The sequence below is a fragment of the Xiphias gladius genome, chromosome 22 (assembly GCF_016859285.1).
Source record: "Xiphias gladius isolate SHS-SW01 ecotype Sanya breed wild chromosome 22, ASM1685928v1, whole genome shotgun sequence".
In the NCBI taxonomy this organism is placed as follows: domain Eukaryota; kingdom Metazoa; phylum Chordata; class Actinopteri; order Istiophoriformes; family Xiphiidae; genus Xiphias; species Xiphias gladius.
Window position 1 is genome coordinate 1,173,023 of NC_053421.1, and position 23,292 is coordinate 1,196,314.

General features: G+C 38.9%; 2 protein-coding genes and 1 long non-coding RNA gene across 3 annotated transcripts in view; 2 read left to right on the forward strand and 1 right to left on the reverse strand.

The window, feature by feature from the left end:
* The first annotated feature begins 2,955 nt into the window (after positions 1 to 2,955).
* fbl (fibrillarin) lies at positions 2,956 to 15,989 on the forward strand. Its single transcript, XM_040118931.1, has 9 exons — positions 2,956 to 3,159; positions 5,448 to 5,588; positions 5,953 to 6,105; positions 6,505 to 6,599; positions 6,815 to 6,985; positions 8,126 to 8,258; positions 9,261 to 9,373; positions 10,148 to 10,293; positions 15,490 to 15,989. Exons 1-9 carry the CDS (start codon positions 3,150 to 3,152, stop codon positions 15,512 to 15,514), a joined length of 987 nt encoding a protein of 328 aa, XP_039974865.1. The 5' UTR covers positions 2,956 to 3,149; the 3' UTR covers positions 15,515 to 15,989.
* Positions 12,765 to 17,210, reverse strand: LOC120784820. Its single transcript, XR_005706501.1, has 3 exons — positions 16,889 to 17,210; positions 14,992 to 15,203; positions 12,765 to 14,848 (listed from the first exon to the last, which is right to left on the reverse strand). It is a non-coding gene; the product is annotated as an uncharacterized LOC120784820 (long non-coding RNA).
* A 49-nt stretch (positions 17,211 to 17,259) lies between these two features.
* The window catches only part of dyrk1b (dual-specificity tyrosine-(Y)-phosphorylation regulated kinase 1B), a 64,097-nt gene continuing 58,064 nt past the window's right edge, over positions 17,260 to 23,292 (forward strand). Inside the window, exon 1 of the mRNA XM_040118924.1 lies at positions 17,260 to 17,934. The gene's annotated coding sequence lies outside the window, so the exon portion shown is untranslated. The remainder of the gene's footprint in view (positions 17,935 to 23,292) is intronic.

Here is a 23,292-nt window from a genome sequence, read left to right on the forward strand (position 1 = left end):
GCCATAGGTCAGCCCTTATTTACAAACATTTCTGTATTTGGATGTGTATAGCCTGTATCAGTGGCTTATAAAGCCTTGCAGTCGCCCGCCCTCGCAGAGTTGACGTCATGGCAGTGAATACGTCACGGCACATGCAAGGGCTCGCGTCTTAAGTCTGGAGGGTGGAGATTTGGATTCAGTCAGTGTCACACGACGCTCTCCTTTCGCAGGTAGTCCGTTGTACTATCCATAGGCGCTGCCGCAATGCAGGAGTCCCACACGTTACTCAGTCCCCAAGAAGCCCCGAATGGGACAACGTGTACTTTACACAGACATTAAGTAGTATCTACTTTCTCAAGAGTGAAACATTAAAGGTATATGGTCTTGCTTACATTCAGTGGACACACTGGTGTTTATTCAGGCCTCATAATGCTTTTTGGCAAAAAGCAGTCAAACTGTGTTTGTCCAAATTTAGAAACAATTATTAAAAGTGGAAAAGCAAAAGTGTACCTGACACACTTACTTCCAAAATAAAATGACTATCCATTGGTGACTATTGGCTTTGTACTTTATATACCGTTGGCAAGGATTTTCAGCTGGGCAAAATTGGCAACTGTCCCCAAACCCTGAAGATCCCCAGGTTAACTGTGTGGCAAATAATTGGATTCATTGCATATTTGTTATATATCCACATAGTGTGAACTAAGATAAGGGTCTTAATGTTCTTAATCCTTAGGCACTGTCTATAAAATGGGTCCTATGTCATAATCTAGTTGTAATACATTCAATTATTAAGTTCATTTTATGCTTATATGGTGCATATTCTTCAAATTATAACTAAACTGACTTTGCTTGGGAAGAAGGGCTCAGAGCTCACATTTGCCACATGGATGCCAGGCAGGTTGATCTGGTCCTGGCTGTTCGGGGTGGTTTGATCTATAATAATGCGTCACATTTTATAAGATTATAAAGCTTTTGTAAAATCTTAATCCGCAAATTTAGTAGTAACTATAGCTGTCAGATAAATGTGGTGGATTAAAGTGTACAATATTACAGCTGTCTACTGACTCCTGGTCCATGATGTTTGACCTCTTCCTAGGATTAACAGACGGGTGATGTTGTGTGTTGGGAGTATAATAAATCCAATTTTACACATCTTGGGTGAATAGAGAATGCAAAGGCAGAAAGTGTATTCCTGTTCAATTTACAATGGAATCCCATATTTAAATCCCACTGTTGTGTCCTCCCCCATGCTTATTCAGGATGACAACCATAGATATAAATATGAAATCAAAATTGTCCATTTACGTTGACAACACTTTGTGGTTTTGGTATTATAATGTACAGTTAAGTGTTTAATAGTGAAGATCAACTGAGATTCTTATTATCACTGAAGGAAACAAAGCCCAATGTTATATTATGAATTGTTCTTGGAAAGGCATCATGGATAATATATAGTCATTCAAATATCTATTTCAGCATGTTTTTCCTGCCACTCTACTGCTCCACATTCTAGTCCAGTATGTGCTGGTGACGCATCTATGAGCCAGGTTTTCCCATGGGTTATAAATTAAAAGAACAATCTACGTTAATGAATAAGGTGTACTGTGGTTACCAGAACATATCGAATAAATAAGCATATAAGCCACAACAAATACCTGTGTTGATATGAAAGTATATTCTAGTATGACAGAAATGAATATATTTATATGCTGAAGTAAAGACAGCAAAACGAGTGGAAGAAAAAGAGAATAGGGTGGATGGTTTTATAGAAGTGCACAGTAAGTGCTAGTTAGGCATGTTATGGTGTTTGACATAGAGGGTAGAGGGGTATAGGGATAGAGAATGATGCTCCTGCTCTGATAAAATTTGGTAGCTCTTTCCACCATCAGAAAACCACAAACAAGAACAGCCATTAGTGACTTGAATTTGATTTGGGCGGCCCTGGGTAGCCAGTGGAGGTCAACGATTAGCGCCTTGACATGTGCCCTTTTAGGCTGATCGAAAACCAGCCGCAGCGCCACATTCTGGACCATCTGTAAGGGTTTCATCCTTGAAGGGAGGCTGGCTGGAGGAGCATTGCAGTAGTCGAAAAGAGAGAGATAACCGTCCTGTATCAATAGTTGGGTGGCGTACTGAGTCACGTAAGGCCTGATTTTTCTTATGTTTTGTTGTGCAAAAAAAATTGAACATATGTAGGTGTTCTGCTGTCAGAACAGACAGAATGACTAAAAAGTAAGAATCTTCATTTTAATATGTGAACCAAAAATCCTATTTTAAAGTTTCAGAGAAAAGCTTGGCAGAAAGCTTACAAATTTACATAAATTTTTACAGAATTAATGACTATATTCGTCATACAAAAGCAAACAAGTTAAAGTTTCTAAATGGCCATTGTAGAACATAAAGTTTGAAGCAGCAAAGCTATTATATTTTTTAATATAGTGCTCAGAAGGCTATTTTAATGAAAAAAAATGTATGTTGTTTCTTCAGCAGTAACCAAATGCTTCCTAAAACAAATCATACTTTTGAAACCAAAACAAACAAGCTACTGTTCACAAAGCTGCTCTTGTAGAAAGTTACATCGGGCACAGAAGTAATCTCTGTGTACATTTGTGAAAATATCACTGGAAGTAGAAAAGCAAATGTCGCCAACACATGCGTTAACAGGGTCTAGAGACGGTTGATTAAATGACATTAGACATAAATTACCATTCAGCAGTAGGTGTAAGGAAATATTATTTAAAATGAGAAAAAAAGGTTAAGAGAAAGCTATAGATCATGTACTTCTACTGTCTGAGATATCAAGAGATATGATTGGAAGCCATGAAAAAAATTTAACAACAATTTTGCTGGGTGGTTTAGCAGACAATTGCTTTTTTCATTTTTCTCGCTGTATATTAGAAAAAAATGGCTCTGACTGACTGAAACGATGTCGATATAAGATTTGTTGATTACCTTATTTACAACAGCCATCTACACTCCATACCTGCTGGTGTCAGTATTGCACCCTGTATGGTGGTGCAGCGTGACACAGCAGCAACAGCAGCAGCAGAAGAAGAAGGGTACGCGTCGCACGTGTGGTCACTCTGCGTGTATTCAGTGAGAGTCGCAGTCCAGGAGAAAGGAAAATCCCACCGATAGCACCGGTTTAACGCTTTACATCTGATAACATGAAGCCAGGTACAGTAGATACGATAGCACCCCAACTGTAATGGTGTTTTTATGTAACGTTAGTCTGTACACTTAGTGAAGCGGTCCGCCTTGTATTTGAAGTTAGAGGTTATAATCGGCCTACACCGCCATGCTGCTCAGTAAACTTTACAGTGAACCATTATCAATTGTATGAACGCTTTTTCAAGTATTATATGTGACATGCGTGCTAAAATACAGTCTTGCTGTAAAATTCATGGTTTAAACTGGTGGGGGGGCGTCAGACGGAATAACTATCCGCTCACCACCGGCACGCTGCTCACACGTGTTGAGCTTCTGCTCAGCTGCACAAAACAGCCTCACTGGCCATGGTTTGTACGACATAACCAGAACACAATATTTACTATACCATTATTGTTTGTCACGGTATCGTTTATGGGGAAATCAGATGTGTGCTTAAACTGAAATTATCCGCCGTGTGCCACGAGGCATAAACTCGGAAGTAACCAGTAGCCTCTGCTAATGCTAACCCTGACCGGAGTCACTTGTAGCCGTATTTACCAGACTCGGGTCCGTATTCCGCACCGTCACTGCTCAGAGAGCAGTATTAGGTCATTCTTCTAAACACTAAACCGGGATATTTATCTAAGTATCAAAATAAAGCGGAGCACACCACAGAAATACCTAAAATGCCCGTGGAGGCTTAGTTGCATCGAGTAGTCGTATAATAAGGGGTGGTTGGTTGCCAATGATGCTCATCGGAAGTGTTGTAAAACAGTACTTTTCAGTTTTACGAGAGTAAAGATTTGAAAAATGAGAACTAAGTGGCTGGTTTGGCAATTGTACGCCTCGTCAGCTTCCCTACCTCAGATAAACAGCAGCACACAGCTGCCTCCTATGTAAACCTCTACGGAAATCCTACAGGACTGCCTCCTATGCAGTAGCTGAGAAAACCCCGCACGGGGGTAATGTGAGCTGTATTATTTTATTTTGTAATCCTGAATCTATATTACGTTTATATTTTACATACAGGGCAGTATGTGTAGAAGTCCACCCAAATATCGTATAACACTGATACAATAATTTTTCATGACTGCCGTGTTGTCCTCTGAAAGTGAAAAGAAACCCAAGTCTTTAAAAAAAAAAAAAAAAAAAATACTCGGTCTTCTTTATCAGTTTTAACGGTACAGTACATTGGAGTGTTTTTTTTAACCACTAGTAGCGCTGTGGAGAAATGTTGTTTGTTAGCAGGTTCACTTTGGTTTGTGACACGTTATTCGACACTGTAGACAGTTGGTGGTGGTAGAGCTTTTAGAAATGAAGCCAAGTGCCAACTAAAGGGAGGGAAAAAGAAAACTGCTAGCTACTAAACATGGATATAAACAATGCATGTTTCAAAAGATTCAGAAAAAAATCCACTACAAATAATTGTGATTCCATAAGTAAATAAACAGTATGTCCACAAGGTATCCTTTTTAAAAAAAAATACAGATTTTCCAGGTATAGTACAGTGTCTCACACATGCAGCCATCTTTTTTTGTTGTTGTTCACTCCTTGCTCACTCAGCAGCACTTGGTGGGCGATAGAGCACCTCCTTGTTGAAGGAAAATCTGGACATTTTGTCACTATAGTGTTTTAAGTTTCAATTACGTTTGAGCCTCTGAGAATTGGGAACTATGTATGAAAACGGCTGTCATTTCTAAACGGTTTACTCAATATTTTTGTTAAACTCCTTGAATTTAAAGCTGAAAGTCTACACAAGTCTGCACTTTAATCACATCCTGATGACTTCGTTTCAGATCGATTCTGGCGGTGTACAGAGGCAAAATTATGAAAATTGAAATTGAGGATTATGATAAAATTAATAAAATTACCACATGCACAGAATTGCAGACCCAGGAGCCAGATATTGAATAAAAATATACAACATCAAAAACAGCATTAGCCATAAATAAGTCAGGGAACAACAAAGATTAGAGTGTAATAACTTAATTTAACTTAATCATGAAAGAGAGACAATCAAAGAGAGGAGAAGCAAGAGGTTTCTGGAAGAAATATTTTGCTACATCACCAGAGAGATCACTGAGCCTTTCTTAAACTTGCTGCTTGTTATCTTCACACAAGAAGCACAATTAGATCAGTCACAGTTCTTAAAATCTTCATGTTGTATTGTGGCTGCCTCCACATGTTAGAGCTTTGAGGAGGAACACTGTAGCTTTGGCGGCTATATGTGTAGGGTCTCTTGGTATTCCATAGCCTCTTAATACACATGCATAAATTACACTGAAGTGCCCCTGTTATCTGTGTTTTTTTCTCAGGGTTTAGTCCTCGTGGGGATCGAGGAGGACGAGGTGGAGGTAGAGGTGGAGGTAGAGGAGGATTTGGTGACAGAGGAGGATTTGGTGACAGAGGAGGATTTGGTGACAGAGGAGGACGAGGGGGATTCAGAGGAGGAAGAGGTGAGACTGGAAGAAGTGAATGATTAGAGTATCAAGTGTTGTAAACATAATGTAATCTGTATTATCACATCGTGCACATTATTTTAGTTATTCAAATGTGGCTTGAAGACAGCTTCTTCAATTACTTATAAGACAGATTTTTTTCATTGAAGATCACATGTGTAATGTTGATGTGCATTAGGTAACGTGTTAAACTTAATTACTATATATTACCGGGCATCAGTTTATCGTTATGAACTTAAAAAATTTTGAGTGTAACCTGTTAATTCCAATAATAATATGAGTGCAGTTTGTTTTACCAGGGCACAGATATTGTTTCAAATTGTGACCTGGGTAGCTCTATTTAAATGTTTCTGTTTTTCAGGTGGAGGATTCAGGTCCCCGGAGGGTGGAGGATTTCGCGGCAGAGGGGGTGGAAGGGGCACCCCAAGAGGAAGAGGAGGCAGGGGAGGGAGGGGCGGCAGAGGAGGCTTTGGAGGGGGGAAGAAGGTCTTGGTTGAACCACACAGACATGAAGGTTTTTTCTTAATCCTGTTTACAGTTATTCTTGATTTTGGGATGTAATCACTTTATGGTGCTTGGGTTAGATGTTTAGCTGCAAACTTCAGCCTGGGATTTTTTTTTCTGGCCTTCATTCTACCATCTGTGATTTCTTTCTGGGGTTTTCTGTTCATATTCTAAATTGGCTATCAGCTAATGCAGATGTAAAGTGATGTAGTAATATAAAGCTAAGGGGAAGCATATATCCACCTTTAGCTAACTTTATTTTACTATTCTGTTCAGTATAACTATTCTTTCAACATATTTATTTTTGGAACTACTTTCTGACTACACTTACCAATAATTTTTAAATGATTTCTAATTGACCAATTAGACTGACTTGTGTGTGTGTGTGTGTGTGTGTGTGTCTTTGTAGGAGTGTTCATCTGCAGAGGAAAGGAGGATGCCCTGGTGACCAAGAACATGGTGGTAGGAGACTCTGTGTACGGAGAGAAGAGGATCAGTGTGGAGGTGATATTTAATTTCACAGCAGCACATTGATCAGACAGTATAGGTAATACAATGATATTGGTAAATTATCTCTGTCAATTGTAAGAACACCTTTACACCAGTCTTGAAGTCTTTTAAGAATCTTTGTCTTGTGAAGTTAGCTGCTGTGATCTCTGGTGTCGTGGTCAGATTTTGTAAAATTCAGATTCACTGTTTTCTTTCTCTTTGTCTGTTAGGAAGGAGAGACTAAGATTGAGTACAGAGCCTGGAATCCGTTCCGCTCCAAACTGGCAGCAGCCATCTTGGGAGGAGTGGACCAGATCCATATCAAGCCTGGAGCAAAGGTCATGTACCTGGGAGCTGCCTCTGGAACCACAGTGTCTCATGTTTCAGACATTGTTGGACCGGTGAGTATTACACTCTCAATGGATCTCAGAGGTTAAAATTACTTGATTTTAACAAAGTCCAGTATAACCTATCCATACACTGTGGCCTCATAAAAACCCCATGTGGCCCTTCAAATATCTAATAACCCTGGAACACTGACAATATCCTCTATCTATTCATATACAGATATTTGTGCGTTTTTTTTTTTGTTTTTTTTGGAAAAATCTGTGGCATACAGGCGAAGAAATTCAACTACTTTCTTAGTTTTTCCCCCCAAATATAACTGTCCAAGCACATGTCAATGACATGCAGATAACTTCAACTTGTACTGAAAATTACAATGTATGATGGCATGCACAAATAAGATGTGTATTGACCATGTGATAAACCTGTAAGCAAAGGCAGTAGGGTTGGGCGATGTCTACCGAACTGACATTATGATGATTTCTATAAAAAATCCTCATAAATGGTGTTTTGCAGACAGGTATTCTTCCAGTCTCATTCAGAGCAAAGTACTTGACCGTGTGCTGTGTTTTGGAGGATTATCCACTTCAGGTCCTCGCCGTTTAACTGGCATGATATCCATGTAAGACAATGAGTCGCATCCTGTTTTAATTTATCCGTTGTGGAATAAAGCACTTGGTGTATCTGTGTTAATTCCTCAATAGAAAGTGCAGATGCCCGACAAACTTTTTCTGAGCTGTGCCTCTGTAACGCCCTTTTTTTCACTACGTTTTGTGAATACGTTTCATCTTTCCTCTTCTTTTCTTGTCCCGAAGGAGAAAACATCTTCTTTTTTGCCTTTTTTAGTTTTGCCAAAATTATCCAACTTTAAAGATACCTATGAGCTAAAGTTACTTTAAAATTCCCCTTCAGAAAGCACATCTCCAGCTGAACAGTCGCAGCCATGTTGCATCACCTGAACTGAATACTGCGCACTGATTCGCTGAACTAATTTATGTAAAACATGAGAGAGAAGATAAATTGGAAGGCAGTTGAACCAAATGTACATTAAGCTTAGTCTCACATGCAATTAATGATGATTTGGTGTTACTTTCTTGAGGGTAAGTACATAAAAACTTTTGTGGGCTTTGTGTTAAAGTGACTATTGAAGTTTAAAGATTTACATAGAAGTAACCTGTGTGTTTTATGTGTTATAGGAAGGACTGGTCTACGCTGTAGAGTTTTCCCATCGATCAGGTCGTGATCTTCTCAATGTAGCAAAGAAACGCACCAACATCATTCCGATTATTGAAGACGCTCGGCACCCGCACAAATATCGCATGCTGGTTGGTAAGTCGTCCTGAGCCACAGAGCCTGGCAGAAGACACTTAGTAGAGTTGTAATGGTGTCATTTCTGTTACATATGTCCCACATCCCCAGGGCTGTTACACTGCTTCAGTCTGGTGGCGTTGCTGTACAATCTGAAACTGAGCCATTTATTTTTTAAATTTAATTAAACTGGCTTCGGCGTATCATTACACGGCTAATATAAGCCTTTGTTTTAGTTCATTTTATATCATGTTCAAAAACCAGTGGTCATGTCTTTCAGATATCAAAGCCTTTTGTCATTTTCACTGGGATTATTGATGGATGAAGTCCATTAATCTATTACTTTTTCATTCCGCAAACTGGTAATTTTAAATGCCAATGCTAACATGACTGTTAGAGACATAACATTGCTGAAATGCAAGATGCTGCAACTGTTCAAGCAGCTCAATCACATTCTGAAGAGATGTTTTTGGGAAGTGCAAGAAACTGTTTGGCCAGTCAGGAATATACAATATGTGACTTAATAGATTGATGCAGTTTGTTGACTTTCCCTTTTAAACAGTAATGTGGATTTGTCCATTCATCCCTCATTCTCAACCTTCTTTCACAGTGTTATTACATGTAATTGTAGTTTTTGTTTTAATTACTTTTTTAAGTTTTTCTTTTTTTGTTGTGAAAAAGGACAATTAATATTTTTCATTATAGTTATTGTTGAACACTTAATTTCTTAAACTATACAGAATAGTTGAGGATTGCTAAAGTACACCAAGCTCAGCAGTGCTCTTACTAAATCCAGTGCTGGGCCATAAATTGTTAAATTACATCTTGTACATGGTAAATGAGCTACATAATGCACACTTGAAATTATTGTCATATATCTTGATATATCTGCTTGTTGTTCTCACTGAAAATGGTAAAGGACAGTGGAAAGAGGCATAATACAGTCATCAGGCTCCAACATCTACATCTGTGATGTCAGAATGATGCAATGTGTGCAGACAGTAATGATTTGTCTATCTCTAGGCATGGTGGATGTGATTTTTGCTGATGTTGCCCAGCCTGACCAGACTAGGATTGTTGCTTTGAATGCTCACAACTTCCTGAAGAATGGAGGACACTTTGTTATCTCCATCAAGGTACACTGATGACTGCCTTTACAGATAGAAGCTCTCCAACCATTAACACAAAGTACAAACTTCAGTAATTGTTTTGGTCAAATAATTTGACAGTGAAGTCCAGAGATGGTTATAAAATCAAGTTTTAGTCTCAAACAGCTGAGACAAAGGATGGCTAGGGCAGTCTGGACTGATGAAAAGACTTTTTTAATGGATTGATATCTGCTTGATAAAGCGCACTCAATTTTCAGATTTTTTTTTTTCAACTTAGCTCTACGTACACTAGCTGTTACAATTTAAAAAAATAAATTAATTAATTAAAAAATAAAAAAAAAAATACTAGAACCATTTCTTAATGTACAGCGGTGTAACTGTGTGAAATGTGTAAGTGAAACATGAATTTTTGTTAAACAATCACTTAATGAGTGATGCGATATTTATGTAAATATGGGGATAACTGTGCACATTTTCAGTCTCTCCTGGAAGTCATTCATAGAGTTGTTGTCGCCACAAAAATAGTTGTGTAAAGAACGAAAACAGACATTCAAACCATGCCAAATTTTTCACATATACTCATTGAGAGAAGATTTTCATTGGGCTGAGTGGGATTATGGGCCAAACAACATGTTTGGGATATTGCCATTTGCTGTATAATTTCATATAGAGTACAGTTTTCACTGTGACTTTGAATCAAATGCTGAATGAAGCTGCATATGCCTAGCTTTGAGCAGTTGATGTTTGTTCATACTGATAGTATTGTCAGGTGTGTGGAAACCCTTTCTCTTTTTACTTTAGGCTAACTGTATAGACTCGACAGCGGCTCCTGAGGCAGTGTTTGCTTCAGAAGTGAAGAAGATGAGCGCTGAGAACATGAAACCACAGGAGCAGCTCACACTGGAGCCCTATGAGAGAGACCACGCTGTGGTGGTGGGCATCTACAGGTACACCAACATCAGATTGCTCTCCCTTAACCATCTTAAATACAGTGCTTCATAAAAAGACTTTAATGTCTCTGTGAAAACAAATATTGTTAAATTATTTTAAATTAAAATAGTTGATTCCATAAGTATCAACCCCCTTTACCATGTCACTCCTTAATTATCACTGGTGCAGCTAGCTGTTTATAGAAGTCACGTAAGCTGAACTGAGTTCATCTGTATGTAAACATAGAAATACCTGACAACTTTGTCATTTCCTTGTATGTGAAAATAATGTCAATTTTCTCTCTTGGAATTGCTCCGGTTATTATATAACAATATACTGTTTACCATAACACATACGGCACCCAAATTTGGCTGACGTGTCAGAAGCCTAGCGCTGAGCTCAGATAGCAAAACCCAAATCAACTGTACCCACGATAGTGCTAAAACAGCCACTTTTATGTTTTAGTCACTAACTTATGAGCCTTAACTCTATATATAGAACGTTTTTTTTTTTGCCTTTGATCCTAGCTCATCATTTGGTATAGGCCATTCAGTCCATTTGCACTTTTAGATATTATAAAAGAGGCAGCAGAATTCGCTCTCTAATAATTTACGTGATTAAACTGATGTGCAAATGCATCAGTCAATTATAAGAAGTGGAGGAGTGTCAATCATGCCTCACTATGGTGAGGCTTTCAGTGACAAAATAAATTTTAAAATCCATCAGTAATGCAGCCTGTGAGAGAACACAAAACGCTCTTCTTTCTCATTATTATAACTTTTTAAACTCATCTCGCTCTGTTTTCTCTTGCACCAGGTGCCAAATATTGCACGATAAAACAGCTCTTTCTATAAGTGTACTCATGTCTGAATGAAGCCATGAGAAACATTTATGTAAAAATCATCTATGTCTGAAAAACGAAAGGCATCACTTTAAAAGATTGATATGGCCAGAAATGTCACATATGCCATGTCTGGCTTATAACTTAGCCTTTGAAAACAAGAGATACCCAGTTCAGGAGGAGCTCTGGTAGTCTAAGGGTTAAGGAGCTGTGTATGAACCCCAATATCTTGAGTTAGAATCCAACTGGGGACCTGCCAAGATTCTGCTATTGAGTAGATTTACATGAATATACGATATACAGCTCTTTAAAAACCGAGCCCAAATTTTAGGGGTTCAGAAGTACTTTGGACAGATACTCGTGAAGTCAAACAAAATCGTAATTTAATATTTCGTGGGAAATCCTTTGTGGTCAGTGACTGCCTGAAGTCTTCGACCCACAGTCATTAGCAGGTGCTGATGTATCTTCCCTGGTGATATTCTCCCAGAGCTTCACTGCAGCCACCTTCAGCTCTTGCTTGTTGTAGGGTCTCTCTGCCTTCAGTCCGGTCTACACTAAGTGGAATGCTGCTCAGTCAGACTGAGTTCGGGTGATTGACTTGGCCAGTCGAGGATACTCCACCTCTTCACCATGAAAACTATTTGGTTGCTTTGGCTGTATGTTTATTATCATTGTCCTGCTGAATGATGAAATGTAAATTTCATTCAACAAGTTTTGATGTATTTGGCTGAATCGGAGCACACAGAATGCTCCTGTATACCTCTGCATTCATCCTGTTGCAAATGTCAGTAGTGAAATGATCAGTAAATCCCAGTGTGCCAGTTCAAGTTGCAGCCATACATGCTGGAACCATAACAGAACTACCACCATGTTTAACAGATGAGGTAGTGGCTTGTGGCACACTTTCCTCTTTCCATCATTTTTTGATTCATCAGTCCATAGAATTTGTTCCAGAACTTGCCTGATTTCTTTTTTTGTGTGTTTTGTTAACTGCAGTCTGAACTTTCTGTTTTCTGAGGTTTACCGGGGGTTTACATCTTGTTGTGAATCCTCTGAGGTTCTAGTCATGAAGTCTTCTCTTGATTGTTGACAAGGAAACATGCCCACACCCTAGAAAGCATTCATGACTTGAAGTGCAATCATAAAGGTGTTTTTCTGGACCATGTAAATCATTTTCTGGTCATCCACAAGAGTTCTGCTCCTTGGTCTGCCAAGTCATTTGCCATAGTTTTCCTTTACACACCTGCTTATTTAGAAGCAGGTGCCCAACTGGCAGACCAACTACTTTTGATCTCTCTAATTTTTTTTTTTTTTCTTCCCTCCAGCTTCATTATCTTCTTCACTTGCATGATCACCTCTTCATTCTTCATATTGACAGACAACTCTAACTCAATCTCAAAGGCAGCTCTCAACTCTCGGTCAACTATGACCCATGTTTGAGCTTTTTTTTTTTTTTTTTTTTTTTGCATTAACTAACATTGAAACGACACACAGCTGCACAAGAAACATTTAGTAGCCAAGATTCCAATTATTCTTGAACCCCTAAAATTTGGGCATTGTGTTTAAAGGGCTGTAACTCCCAGACAGTTCGTTCTATATTGATGTAAACCAACTCAAATGAAAGCTGAGACTTGGCACTTTAATGTAGTATCCATTGTTTTATTTCAAATTGAATGTGCTGAAGCCCAAAGCCTGAAGAACAAAAAAATTTAACTCTCCAAATACTTCCGGTCTCAACTGTATGTCAAACCATGTGTTTGGCACCTCTAAAATGGTGCTTTTCATCTTTTGTTTCTTTTGTAATTTTCTTTTTATTTACTTTAAAAAATAATTTACATAATTTAACAAACTACATAACCAAACACCATACAAACTTGTGGACATTTTAAACATTAGGAAGAAACGCGAAAAAAAATTACAGGGGGAATGAATAAATAATTAACAAGTTAACCTATAATAACGGGAGACGAAGAGTTACAATGTGTTTCTGATGCATTTTATGTCTGGTCTGAAAAATGAAAAAAAAAACAAAACAATTTTGTGCAGATCCCAACAAATGTTTCCTTCCTTGTTGTCAAGTTGTAAGTAATTTTCCCCATCACATAAATATTGTACATCAAGTCGATCCATTCGTCAAACCAAGGTATTTCTTTCTTCAGCTAATTCTTAGACAGGGATTTCTTAAAAGACTCAAATGATATTTTCAACAAATATTTTTCCTTCTTCCCTCATTCAAGATCTCCAATTTAATTGGGTACATCAGCTCACAACTTGAAGTTTTGGTTTGGAGGACAGTTTCCAGGAGATTTTAAATTTTGGTCCAAAACGGAGCTGCAGAGCCACAGCTCCAAAATACATGAAAATGATGTGTCCATAAGATCTCAAAGAGTTAGTCTGATTTCAATGATTTGTTTTAACGTCGTTAGTCATTTGTTTCTTAAGTTGTTCAAGGCTCAAGTATAATTTTGAAATTACATTTATGTAAGGTCCATCTTCATGTACTCTCATAAATATAAGTAGCTCATTTTCTACTATCACTTTAAAAAAAATGTTTTGTCAATGTCTGTCTGAACCAATAACCCTCAGCTTATTGTTATCGAACAGTTGGTTATGGATAGTGACGGCTCACCAATCACTGTATTAAGTGATGTTCCTTTTCCCATTGCTTGCTCAATGTTTTTTCATCTCTTTTATGGTAAGGTGTGAACCAATCAATTAAAGCCATTAGTTGCACTCTCTTATAATAAACCTTCTAACCCGGAAGACCCCTTTGTTCTCGAGTAGCTGTAGAGTTTTGTACCTTACCCTAGGTTTTTTATTCGGTGGTGTTTTCTTTGTTTGTTTTTTCTTCCCAGGCCATTTGATAATTTTGTCCTGTTCTTGAAATTGTTTTCTAATATTTGTATAGGTTTTGAAATTTTAAATATATAATCATATTAATTATATATTTTAAATATATAATCATATTAACTAACACAACTTCCTTATTGAGAGGTCCATAATTAAATTATGCTATTCTTGATATATCTTTAGGTTTATGTATCCATAAGGATTTCAGTCTTTTCATCCCAACCAGGCTGGTAATTGATGCCAAACACAAATAGGAATATTTAAAGGGGAATTGTAGTTCCTGAAGCTTCGTGGTTTCTTTGGTTGAAAAAGACCATTGCATTACAGCTGGAGCTGAATATGGCAGCACTGCCCGCACCTGCATTAACTTTGGTAAACAGCTCCATCTGGTGGACTGTTTTTAACAAGTAAAATTTTCACCATATATGACACACATGGCCTAAAATGAATTTGCGAATTCTGATATAGTAGCAAAGTGTGATTTGAGGACACACAACCTGTGCTGTCAGGTTTGGCTGTTCATAATCTCTCTGGCTCCTCCACTTGGCTGTGTCTAACCTATTCATGTGTTTATGTATTTGTTTAACAGTCATTTGTTGCATGCCTCTTGCAAGGTTTTAATATAAATCTGCATTCGGAGCCAAAACAGTTGGTTCAAGACAATAATCTACTCACTATACTTATTTACAAATTTATGTTAAAAAAAAAAATAGACCTACATATACACCTCTAGATGCAAGGTAGGGATGTAACTACTTAATGATAATTTTGCTTTATTACAACCTGGGTCATATTTTCATAGTTTGGGCTATAATTTCTAGGGCTATAATTTCTATCAGTTATGGATATGTTGTAGTGGTCTAAGCACTAGGATCCAGGATCTGTAAACACAATGACATTATAAATAAGTCTGAGAGGTTAGGAGATACAAGCAGACAGATATTCAGACAGGCTGCGAAGAACCAACAGTTTATCCAGATTATTTAATCCTGCACACTGTATTTGGAGGTAAAACCAAGCACACCTGGAATGATGCGAGTCATCCCTCCATCGTAAAGTGTGGTGAATGTTGTACAATGGACAGTTTGGTTGATAATTTTTCTCTTTAAAATAAGTTTGTATATCCTCGGAGTTGATTTCCAACCTTGAAGTATACTGCAGTAGTTCTGTGGTATCTGTAGGTAGCCTTGCAGTGCGGGATATTGTAAAACCTGGGTCAAAGGTACAGTGGCAGACCTGTGGGATTAAAATCAAGAGGCATTGAGTTATACATTAATATGGTGAATTTGGAACAAGTAAACAGATGGGACCAAATGGCCGTGGTACTGCTCCAGAATTCCAAGAATGGGATTGTGAGGTTTATTGTTTTCCCCTACCTACTAATGATCTCAGAGTTGAATTATGGTGACAAGTTGGCATATACATTCAGACCCTCCCTTAACCACTATGGTCAGCTCGCTGTATATAGTTCTTGCTCTTTTTCATATATTGCGTTAACATGCTCTTTTCTTTCTCTTCTCAGACCTCCACCTAAACAGAAGAAATGATGTACGGAAGAAAGCTCAGGGGAACGGATTCCCATTTTTGAACCATCTACTTTTCATACTGTCTGTTGTCTGTTGCCCACCTCTCCACCTCTACCTGCCTGTTTGTCGGTTTCTGCACAGTGTGAAAGCATGACAAGCAATCAGGGTAAAATTTGGCTGGGTTTCTTTTTTTTATTTTGAGTCCTTTGACAGTTAGCTAAACAACCACACAACTGCTGGAGGGTCTTTTCTATTACTAATAAGGTTGGGTGCACATTACATGACATTTGGGGCCATTTGAGCCACAGATTGTCCTCTGAGTTGCTTGCCAGATTGGAGAGAGTCAGATTCGTAGTACAAGTTTGATAATATGTAAATGTTCACTGTTGCTTGCCTTATTTCACATTTGTTATGCACAATTGATATCAGGACTGTGTTCTTGTGCAGCAACACACCAGGAAGATAATAAAGTAATTGACAGTGGTCGAGTGTTAAATAGCCAGTCTTGTGAAGTATGTTTCTAGCCTTAGATGAATTGTCAGGAAATTTTTTTCCATAACTTTCTGCTTCTCTGTGCTCCTGATCCTTTTCTTACTGGATGTCTTTTTTTGATGAAATGTTTCTTTTCACCTGCTCTTTGATTATTGTCTTTCTCTGGGTGCTTCCAATTTGAGACAGAACATCCCACATTGTTAGGGATATCCCAAATATTCACACATCATATGCCCCATATGGCTAGTACTTTTAGTGTGTAAATTGTCTGTCTGAATTTATTTACGGTAAAATATACTTTTTCTTAATATGTTGTGTATTTACGGTAGATCATGTGAAGAGCTTCAGGTTGGCACAATACCCACTTTGTAGGCAAAGAATGATTAATGCTGATCTGGTAAGTGGTGGGGTGGTAAACTGACCCTGTGTGCGTGTGTATGTACAGACAAATATAGAAAGTGACTTTTTCCCTCTGACTTGTAATTTGATACTAGTACAACTTTTGTGTCAGCGGAATATGAAGCAGAAGGGTTGTAGATATTTTACAAGTTACGCCTGAATGTTCTTTGTTTTTTTTGACATAACCAGCAACTTTGTTTCAATAAAATGTTTGTTTTTCATTGATCATAATCTTTGGTATAGCTACCAACATAACATAAATTTACTCTTACACTGTAAACAAAATTCTCATTCTGACAAAAATTCAGGACCGATATTTGTTAGTTTTTACAAAAGCACTACATGTCCTGTTACAGCAGAGACTTCCACGAGTGATGGCGTCAGTTCAGGGCCTTGGAGGTCCAGTGGCACATAGTGTAAGACAAGCACCTGTAAAGAGGACATTACCTCCATATGAGATGTATGCCAGATGTCCCATCAGTAAAACCTAGATTAATAACTTACATTTGTAGCTGCCGTTCTCTGCTTTGAGGTAAATTGGCTTCTTTGTTGGCTGTATAATCTATTAAGTTAAATGTATGCGGAGGAAACCAGCCAGGTTTCCTACAGTGTTAACACTGTCAGCTCTCGCCAAAGTTCCTCTTTTCTCTGAAGTTTTTACACAAATGCCACGGGAGTTATGTTCGGGTAGTCATATTTTCTACATGAAAAATAATTACGCATCCACATCTATCTTTGAGGACTAACTTCTGGAAGTTCCTTGTGTGAGTGTCCGCGGTGGATTTGTTTTGGCAGCCATTTTGTGGGAAATTTCTCTGGAGCGCGCTGGGCCGTACTTGCCTAGTGTCGGGAGTGCGCTCTCAATGCAGCCCCTCTCTCCTTTGACCGATATTAACATCACGGAGGGGCTGGCCGGCATAGAGCTAGCTTTAGCTGTGTGCTAAAATAGTGTAGTTTCTTCATAGCGGCTGCTTGTATTGTTCATCGGCTGGCAGTTGCCAGCCAAGCAGCCTGCAGTGTGCGGACTGTCTACCTCCAAATTCCAATGGCAGAGTTTTATTAGACAGCTAGCGTGCTAGCTAACAGCTAGTTGGCTAATGTTAGTTTCCTGCCTTTAAATTTAAAAAAGCTGACGGGCTTGCAAAGCCGATTGATCCACGCTCTAGTTGTAAGGTGCTCTCGTATACCTGACAATAAATCTCGAACAAGTACATTAAGTTTGCTGAACAGAAAGAAGACTGAGTTTGAGGTGCCTGTGGTTTAGGCGGCGAGCAGCCCACCTCCCCTTAGGCACGGCTAGCTTTGCTGCGCCGGCGATCAGTTCCCTTCGACAACCCGCTCTCAGCTCCGGAGAATAACGCAATTTTACTGGAAACTAATTTAATCGGGATTTTTTTATCGGCAAACAATTCTGCACCATCATATTTGGATTTCTGCTGTGGAAGAAGGACGATTGACCCGGGGGAGGGGGCTCGGTTCGTGCGGACGGAGGCAGATAGGGGTTCCGAACATGGCTGCTACGCGGAACTTGGTTCGGCACACCGCCTGAGGTAAGAAATAGCCGGTCGGCGTTGTCTTTTTAAAAAAAAAAATTATGTATGAATTTGCGGCTAGTTGGTTCTTGTCTCTAATATGTGTGTGTTAGAGGCTTGACAGTTAATGAGGGGTAACAGTGCTTGGTAGCACAATATTATCCCTTCCCTACGTTATTCGCCCCTGTCACCCGGCCTCGTGTCCTCATTCCTCTGCCACTGCCGCCCAGATGGCTAATGGGGCAAGAGGCAGGCTTCGATTAAATAGGTGGTTTAACGTCGGTCTCGGACAATGGAACATGCCAAACCATTAAGGCTTGACAGTCGTATACACAGTAGCTGAGACGTGCATTACGGTGATGGACTACATAACGTTACCCCTTTTTAGTAGCATGCAGTGTCCTCCAAGTCTATCGTTATCAGCCCCCTGCCCTTCTAGTCTACCCTGTTGACTGAGTCGTTTGTAACAGCTAACCATCTGGCGAGCTGACCAAGGGCTGGGTTGGTCATAAATAGGCTAATGATTGATGCGATCACTGTGGGTGTATCTAGGCAAGTTTCAGTAGCAGCGGTATCGCGACCTGCCTTAAGTTAACGCTCGACACCTAATAGACTGGTAGAGGATACCGGCGGAGCAAAACAGAGGGAGAGATGGGAGATAAATGGATGTGTTGCTACATGATCGATATCTTCTAGGAAAGGCGGTTATATCCCGGTGTAGCGTGTGGATGGCGATGACTTTAGGTGTCACAGCTGCCAGCCAGCCAGCAACCCCCGACTGTCCTCTGTAGATCTGCAGCATTTCATCTGCTATGGCAGCTAACGCTAGCCACTAGCTTAGCTACCGCATCAGCCCCAGCCCCTACCCTGCCCTGGAGTAGAGGGACACAGGCACTCAGTTGCCGGGAGATTACTGCTCCTAGGCAGGGGACGGAACTGTGAGGAGACCAGTACTGATCCACAGCTTGAGGAATCATGACTTGACATCTCCTGCCTGTGTGTTTATATGGATCTCTGTGGTCCTCTTTATATTGCTCAACAGAAGATGTTGTGGTCTGAAAATTGTTGCCGATTTAAATAAGGGGGTTTGTCATAGATGCTGTGCCCCCTCCCCACCCACCTCGCTGAAGTTGGGTTGCTGTTTTTCTTTTGGACACATTTGAGTCTCTAAATGAACCTTTCTGCCCAGCTATATCTGCTTTACTTAATTCTTTTCATTAATTTTTTTTGTCTTCTCAAATCATGTCTTGGTAATATTCAACCACTAGTATGCATGATTGTTTAGTCATTTGTCCACTCAATCACACACAGGCCATAATGGAAAATTTCAGATTAGAGAACGGACATATTTCCTCAGATTGAAGATTCTGTCATAAATCTATTGCAGACGAGTGAATATGCGCTCACTTAATATGTAAGGTTCCAATGGAAGTAGACCTGTAATCCAGGTATTTGCAGTTCCATTGAGCTATATAGGTCTCAAGCAATATTTTTTTTCAGTAGATACAGTGAATATATTCAGTTTGTGCTGACTGCCTGTTCAGGCACTGAGCTTTATTCATCACGAAACCTGTTCCCGCTGAACCTGCTGCTTAGTTTCAGTCAGCCAGTAGTATAGTAAGTATAACCTGGAAAAGCACCTGAGCCTAGCTGGAGGATTAGCCCCTTTCCACACCACTGTCGGTGTGCCACAACCACTTAACCATCACCACCGCCCAGAACATGCATGAAAGCTAAGATTTCTGTGATTGCATTTACCATCTGTAGCTGTCGTCATATTTAGAAATAGGACAGAAAAAGGAATAAAATAACAGTTATTATAGCAACCCTCGACTTAATTTCATTTAACTGTAAAATTTATTAACGTCCTGGTGTTGCAATACTGCCAAGTATAATGCCACAGTATGCATGAGGATATGCATCACCCAGCTCAAAAATCGACTTTTATCAAGTAAGATCTTGTCAGTTGGATCCCAGACTGGGTGCATGGTGGGAGTGGAGCACCTAGGAGTGGCTTTTTTGAGTGCCAGACATTCAGTGTTCTCTTTCACTGCAAGAAAATGCTTCATCCAACAGGTATTAAGTATAATAAGTAATTTTTTTGGCTTGCTTTGATGGCTGGAGTGGTTTTGCAGTCTGTATCTTTTGGCCAGAAACAGCCAATGGACCCTGACTGACAGCACAGCTGTGACAATAAGCTCAGACTGTGTGTGTGACAAATTCAGCACTTTATAGACTCTGATAGACTAACTCCAAAACTTACCAGGAACTCTGGTATTACTTATTTTTCTCATTATCCTCTACTTTTCTCCCATGGTCTCGTTCCTCTCTGCCCATGTCTCCCGACATTCATGGATTCTTCTTGAGATAATGGCACTGTTACTCAAGCTGAAAGTATTGCAACATGAACGGATGCATTTTTGCTTCAGCTTCTTTCGTGTAGTGTGGAACTATATCTTTGTCCTTTGACTTTGCATGCATTCATACCCCCTCTTAATATTTTTCTTCATGTTGTATAATGCCAACTAAATGATAGCATTCACACATTTCATATGGAAACAGAGGTGTGTGGCTAACTAAGGTATGTGGAGAACATCAGTACAATCATGTTTAGACATTTTCTCCTTATTGTAAAGTAATACAACACCTAAAATGCATGTTTTGAGGATTAGACCCTCCCTGTGGACATCAAAGGTGGGTGGTGAGAGGTGGGCATGAACACTAGTACTACTAACAATAACAATAGTAATAATTATACAACAGAATTTAAAAAAATGATAAAATTATTAATTAGAGTAAGGAAAATTGAAATTGCATCAGATAACATAGCTTGAACCTTGTAACGGAGGCTAAATTACGTGTACTGAACACATAACTTTAACGATATGGCTAATGTATGTATAATCACAAATAGAATAATCAAATAGATTTTCATTGTATTGTGAACTCACATTGCTCCACTGCATTATATCAGCCAATATTGTCCATGGCAGTTGAACAAAGCTTCAGTAACTCATTGTATTAGTTTCTAATTAAAATTCGATTGGAATCATTAGTTTGGACAGAGTTTTGTAAAACAGCAATACAGTATGTATCACAAAATACAATTTGACTGAATTTCTATAAATGATAATGTTAAATTTCCCAGTTTTATTAAATTGGATGGAGCTTTCTGAAGAGTGGAGCTCTGCATTACGGCTGCAACACAGTCATTTTATTATTATTGTTATTACTAATTATTTTCTTGATTAATCAATTAGTTTTTTAGTGTATGAAATGTCAGAAAATTGAGAAAAGGTGACATCAGTCAGTTTTTTTCCCCAGCCAGCAGTTCAGTACCTAAAAATATTCAGTTACTGTTCAATATGACAAAGACAAGAAACACATCCTTACAACTAAGAAGCTGAAACCAGAGGGTGATTTCTATTTTTGCTTTAATTTATGATTTTAATTTAGAACAGCTTCCTTGCATTTTAATATGATTTTGCATCAATGTGATGAAGAACCTTGATTTGTCACAAATGTATCTTCTCAGATTAAGCAACCACAGACAGTCAAACAAAAGACATTATATTTAGCATGGGTATGGTTTAGATTAGGTGTCATTTATTACTAACTTGATCAGGATTGTCAGGAACTGTGTGGTATCCCTCAGCTAAACAGTTTTTCAGGAAAAACACTGCATCATGCATAATTTTGTAGAAAAAGCAAAAAAAATTGTAAAATAAATATACTGCTCTCTGTTGCCTACAGACTCTGCAGTGAAAACAGATGAGGCAAACATATAGCACATTCACCACCACTGTTTGTAACAAACTTTTTAAAAAGCCTATTGCCATGCCTTAATACAGGTGAAAACCCTGTTACATCTCACATTGAAGGCACCTATAGCAATCAATCATTAGCAACCATCACTCACACAGGTAAACATTCCTTTATTTTGTTTTGTTTTTAGCAAAAATGTGAATGTTACCTTACCCATGATGTATATGGACTTTGTTGTGTGACGTAGCAGCACTACCCTTTACATAACTGTTGCTAATATATTTCAAAAAAGACATTTAAAGAGACAGACAGGCGAGGGAGCCTGCCTCCGACTGAATATGCTGCTGGACACCCTGAAAAAAGCAGTCCAATGTTATCTTTTGATATCATTCACTAGGACACTGCATTAATGATATTAACATTACTCATAATTTTCACAATCTTTATTTAAGAAGGCTTCATTTGTTGTTCACTACGGGTATTAAAATACAAATTACTAGTAAGTCATCTGAAAATGTGATTTGCTAATGACAGCTAAAGACCCCAAAATGATACAGCTCTACACTCCAGCGGATTGCGCTGATGTCATTTTCACAGACAGGAGCTGCTTCGTGGTTTAAATCCTGATAGTCCTGATTAAGCCAAAGACCTCGTCCTTACCTGGTGTTAACATGAAATCTTTATCGGTGTTATCACATCGGCAAGACCACACCAGGAGGGGGATCTAACTTGAATTGTGAAGATATCAGTAGGTGTAAATGACATCTATACAGTTTGGCCCAAATCTTACAAAAAAAAAAAAAATCTGCCCATCACGTTGAAAGATCACCTAATTCTGCCACTTCCTGCTTTCTCAAACTTCCCATTAAAACAAAGGCAGGTTGAAAAGAGATAATGATGACACTGATTAATACCAGGTATAAATATAAGGGCTCATGATCAGATGTCATTATCCAGATAATGTATCCAGATACACATCACAAGCTAATACGAGGTGGAAATGGAGTCTAAATATTCATATGATATGCTTGAAAGTTCAAGGATCAACTTCACATCAAATCTGGTATGGAGGAAAATCACTCCTGCAAAAGCTCCATGTGTTGAAATGGAGTTTGAATAGGGCGGGGCAATATGACAATATGATGCAGGAAGACTTTATCAATATTCAAAATATACTGGTTACCCCACACAGCTATGGACTGTCAGCAACACTTACTTCAACTAAGTAGAGCACAGACATCCACTTTAATTATCAGTTTCAGAACAGACAGAGCAGACAAGCCCACACATGAATTCAATCACTCTGTTTGTGTTTCTTGACATCAGCTGATATCGCAGCATGCTAGCTAGCATTAGCTACCCACAGGTAAGAACAGCCTCACCAAGTAGGAATCCGCACACTGGTCCTTCAACTTCCCATGGCTTCACCTTTCGTAATCATAATGCCTCCTCAACAAACACAAAGTGAGAGTGCAAATCCGTGAACAGTGTTTTCTATTTGTCCCTCACAGAGGGTCTGTTAGATTCACAGCGAGATAGCCAAAGCAGTAGCCACATGGAGTTGAGAGATACCTGGCATCACACTGGGACTTTCTGACTCAAGGTAGCTAA

Excerpts from the sequence above, each read along its gene's own strand:
- fbl (XM_040118931.1), top strand. Across the intron at positions 6,600-6,814 it reads AGAAGAGGATCAGTGTGGAG|GAAGGAGAGACTAAGATTGA; the intron begins GTGATATTTAAT and ends TTTGTCTGTTAG. Across the intron at positions 10,294-15,489 it reads GTGGTGGTGGGCATCTACAG|ACCTCCACCTAAACAGAAGA; the intron begins GTACACCAACAT and ends TTCTCTTCTCAG.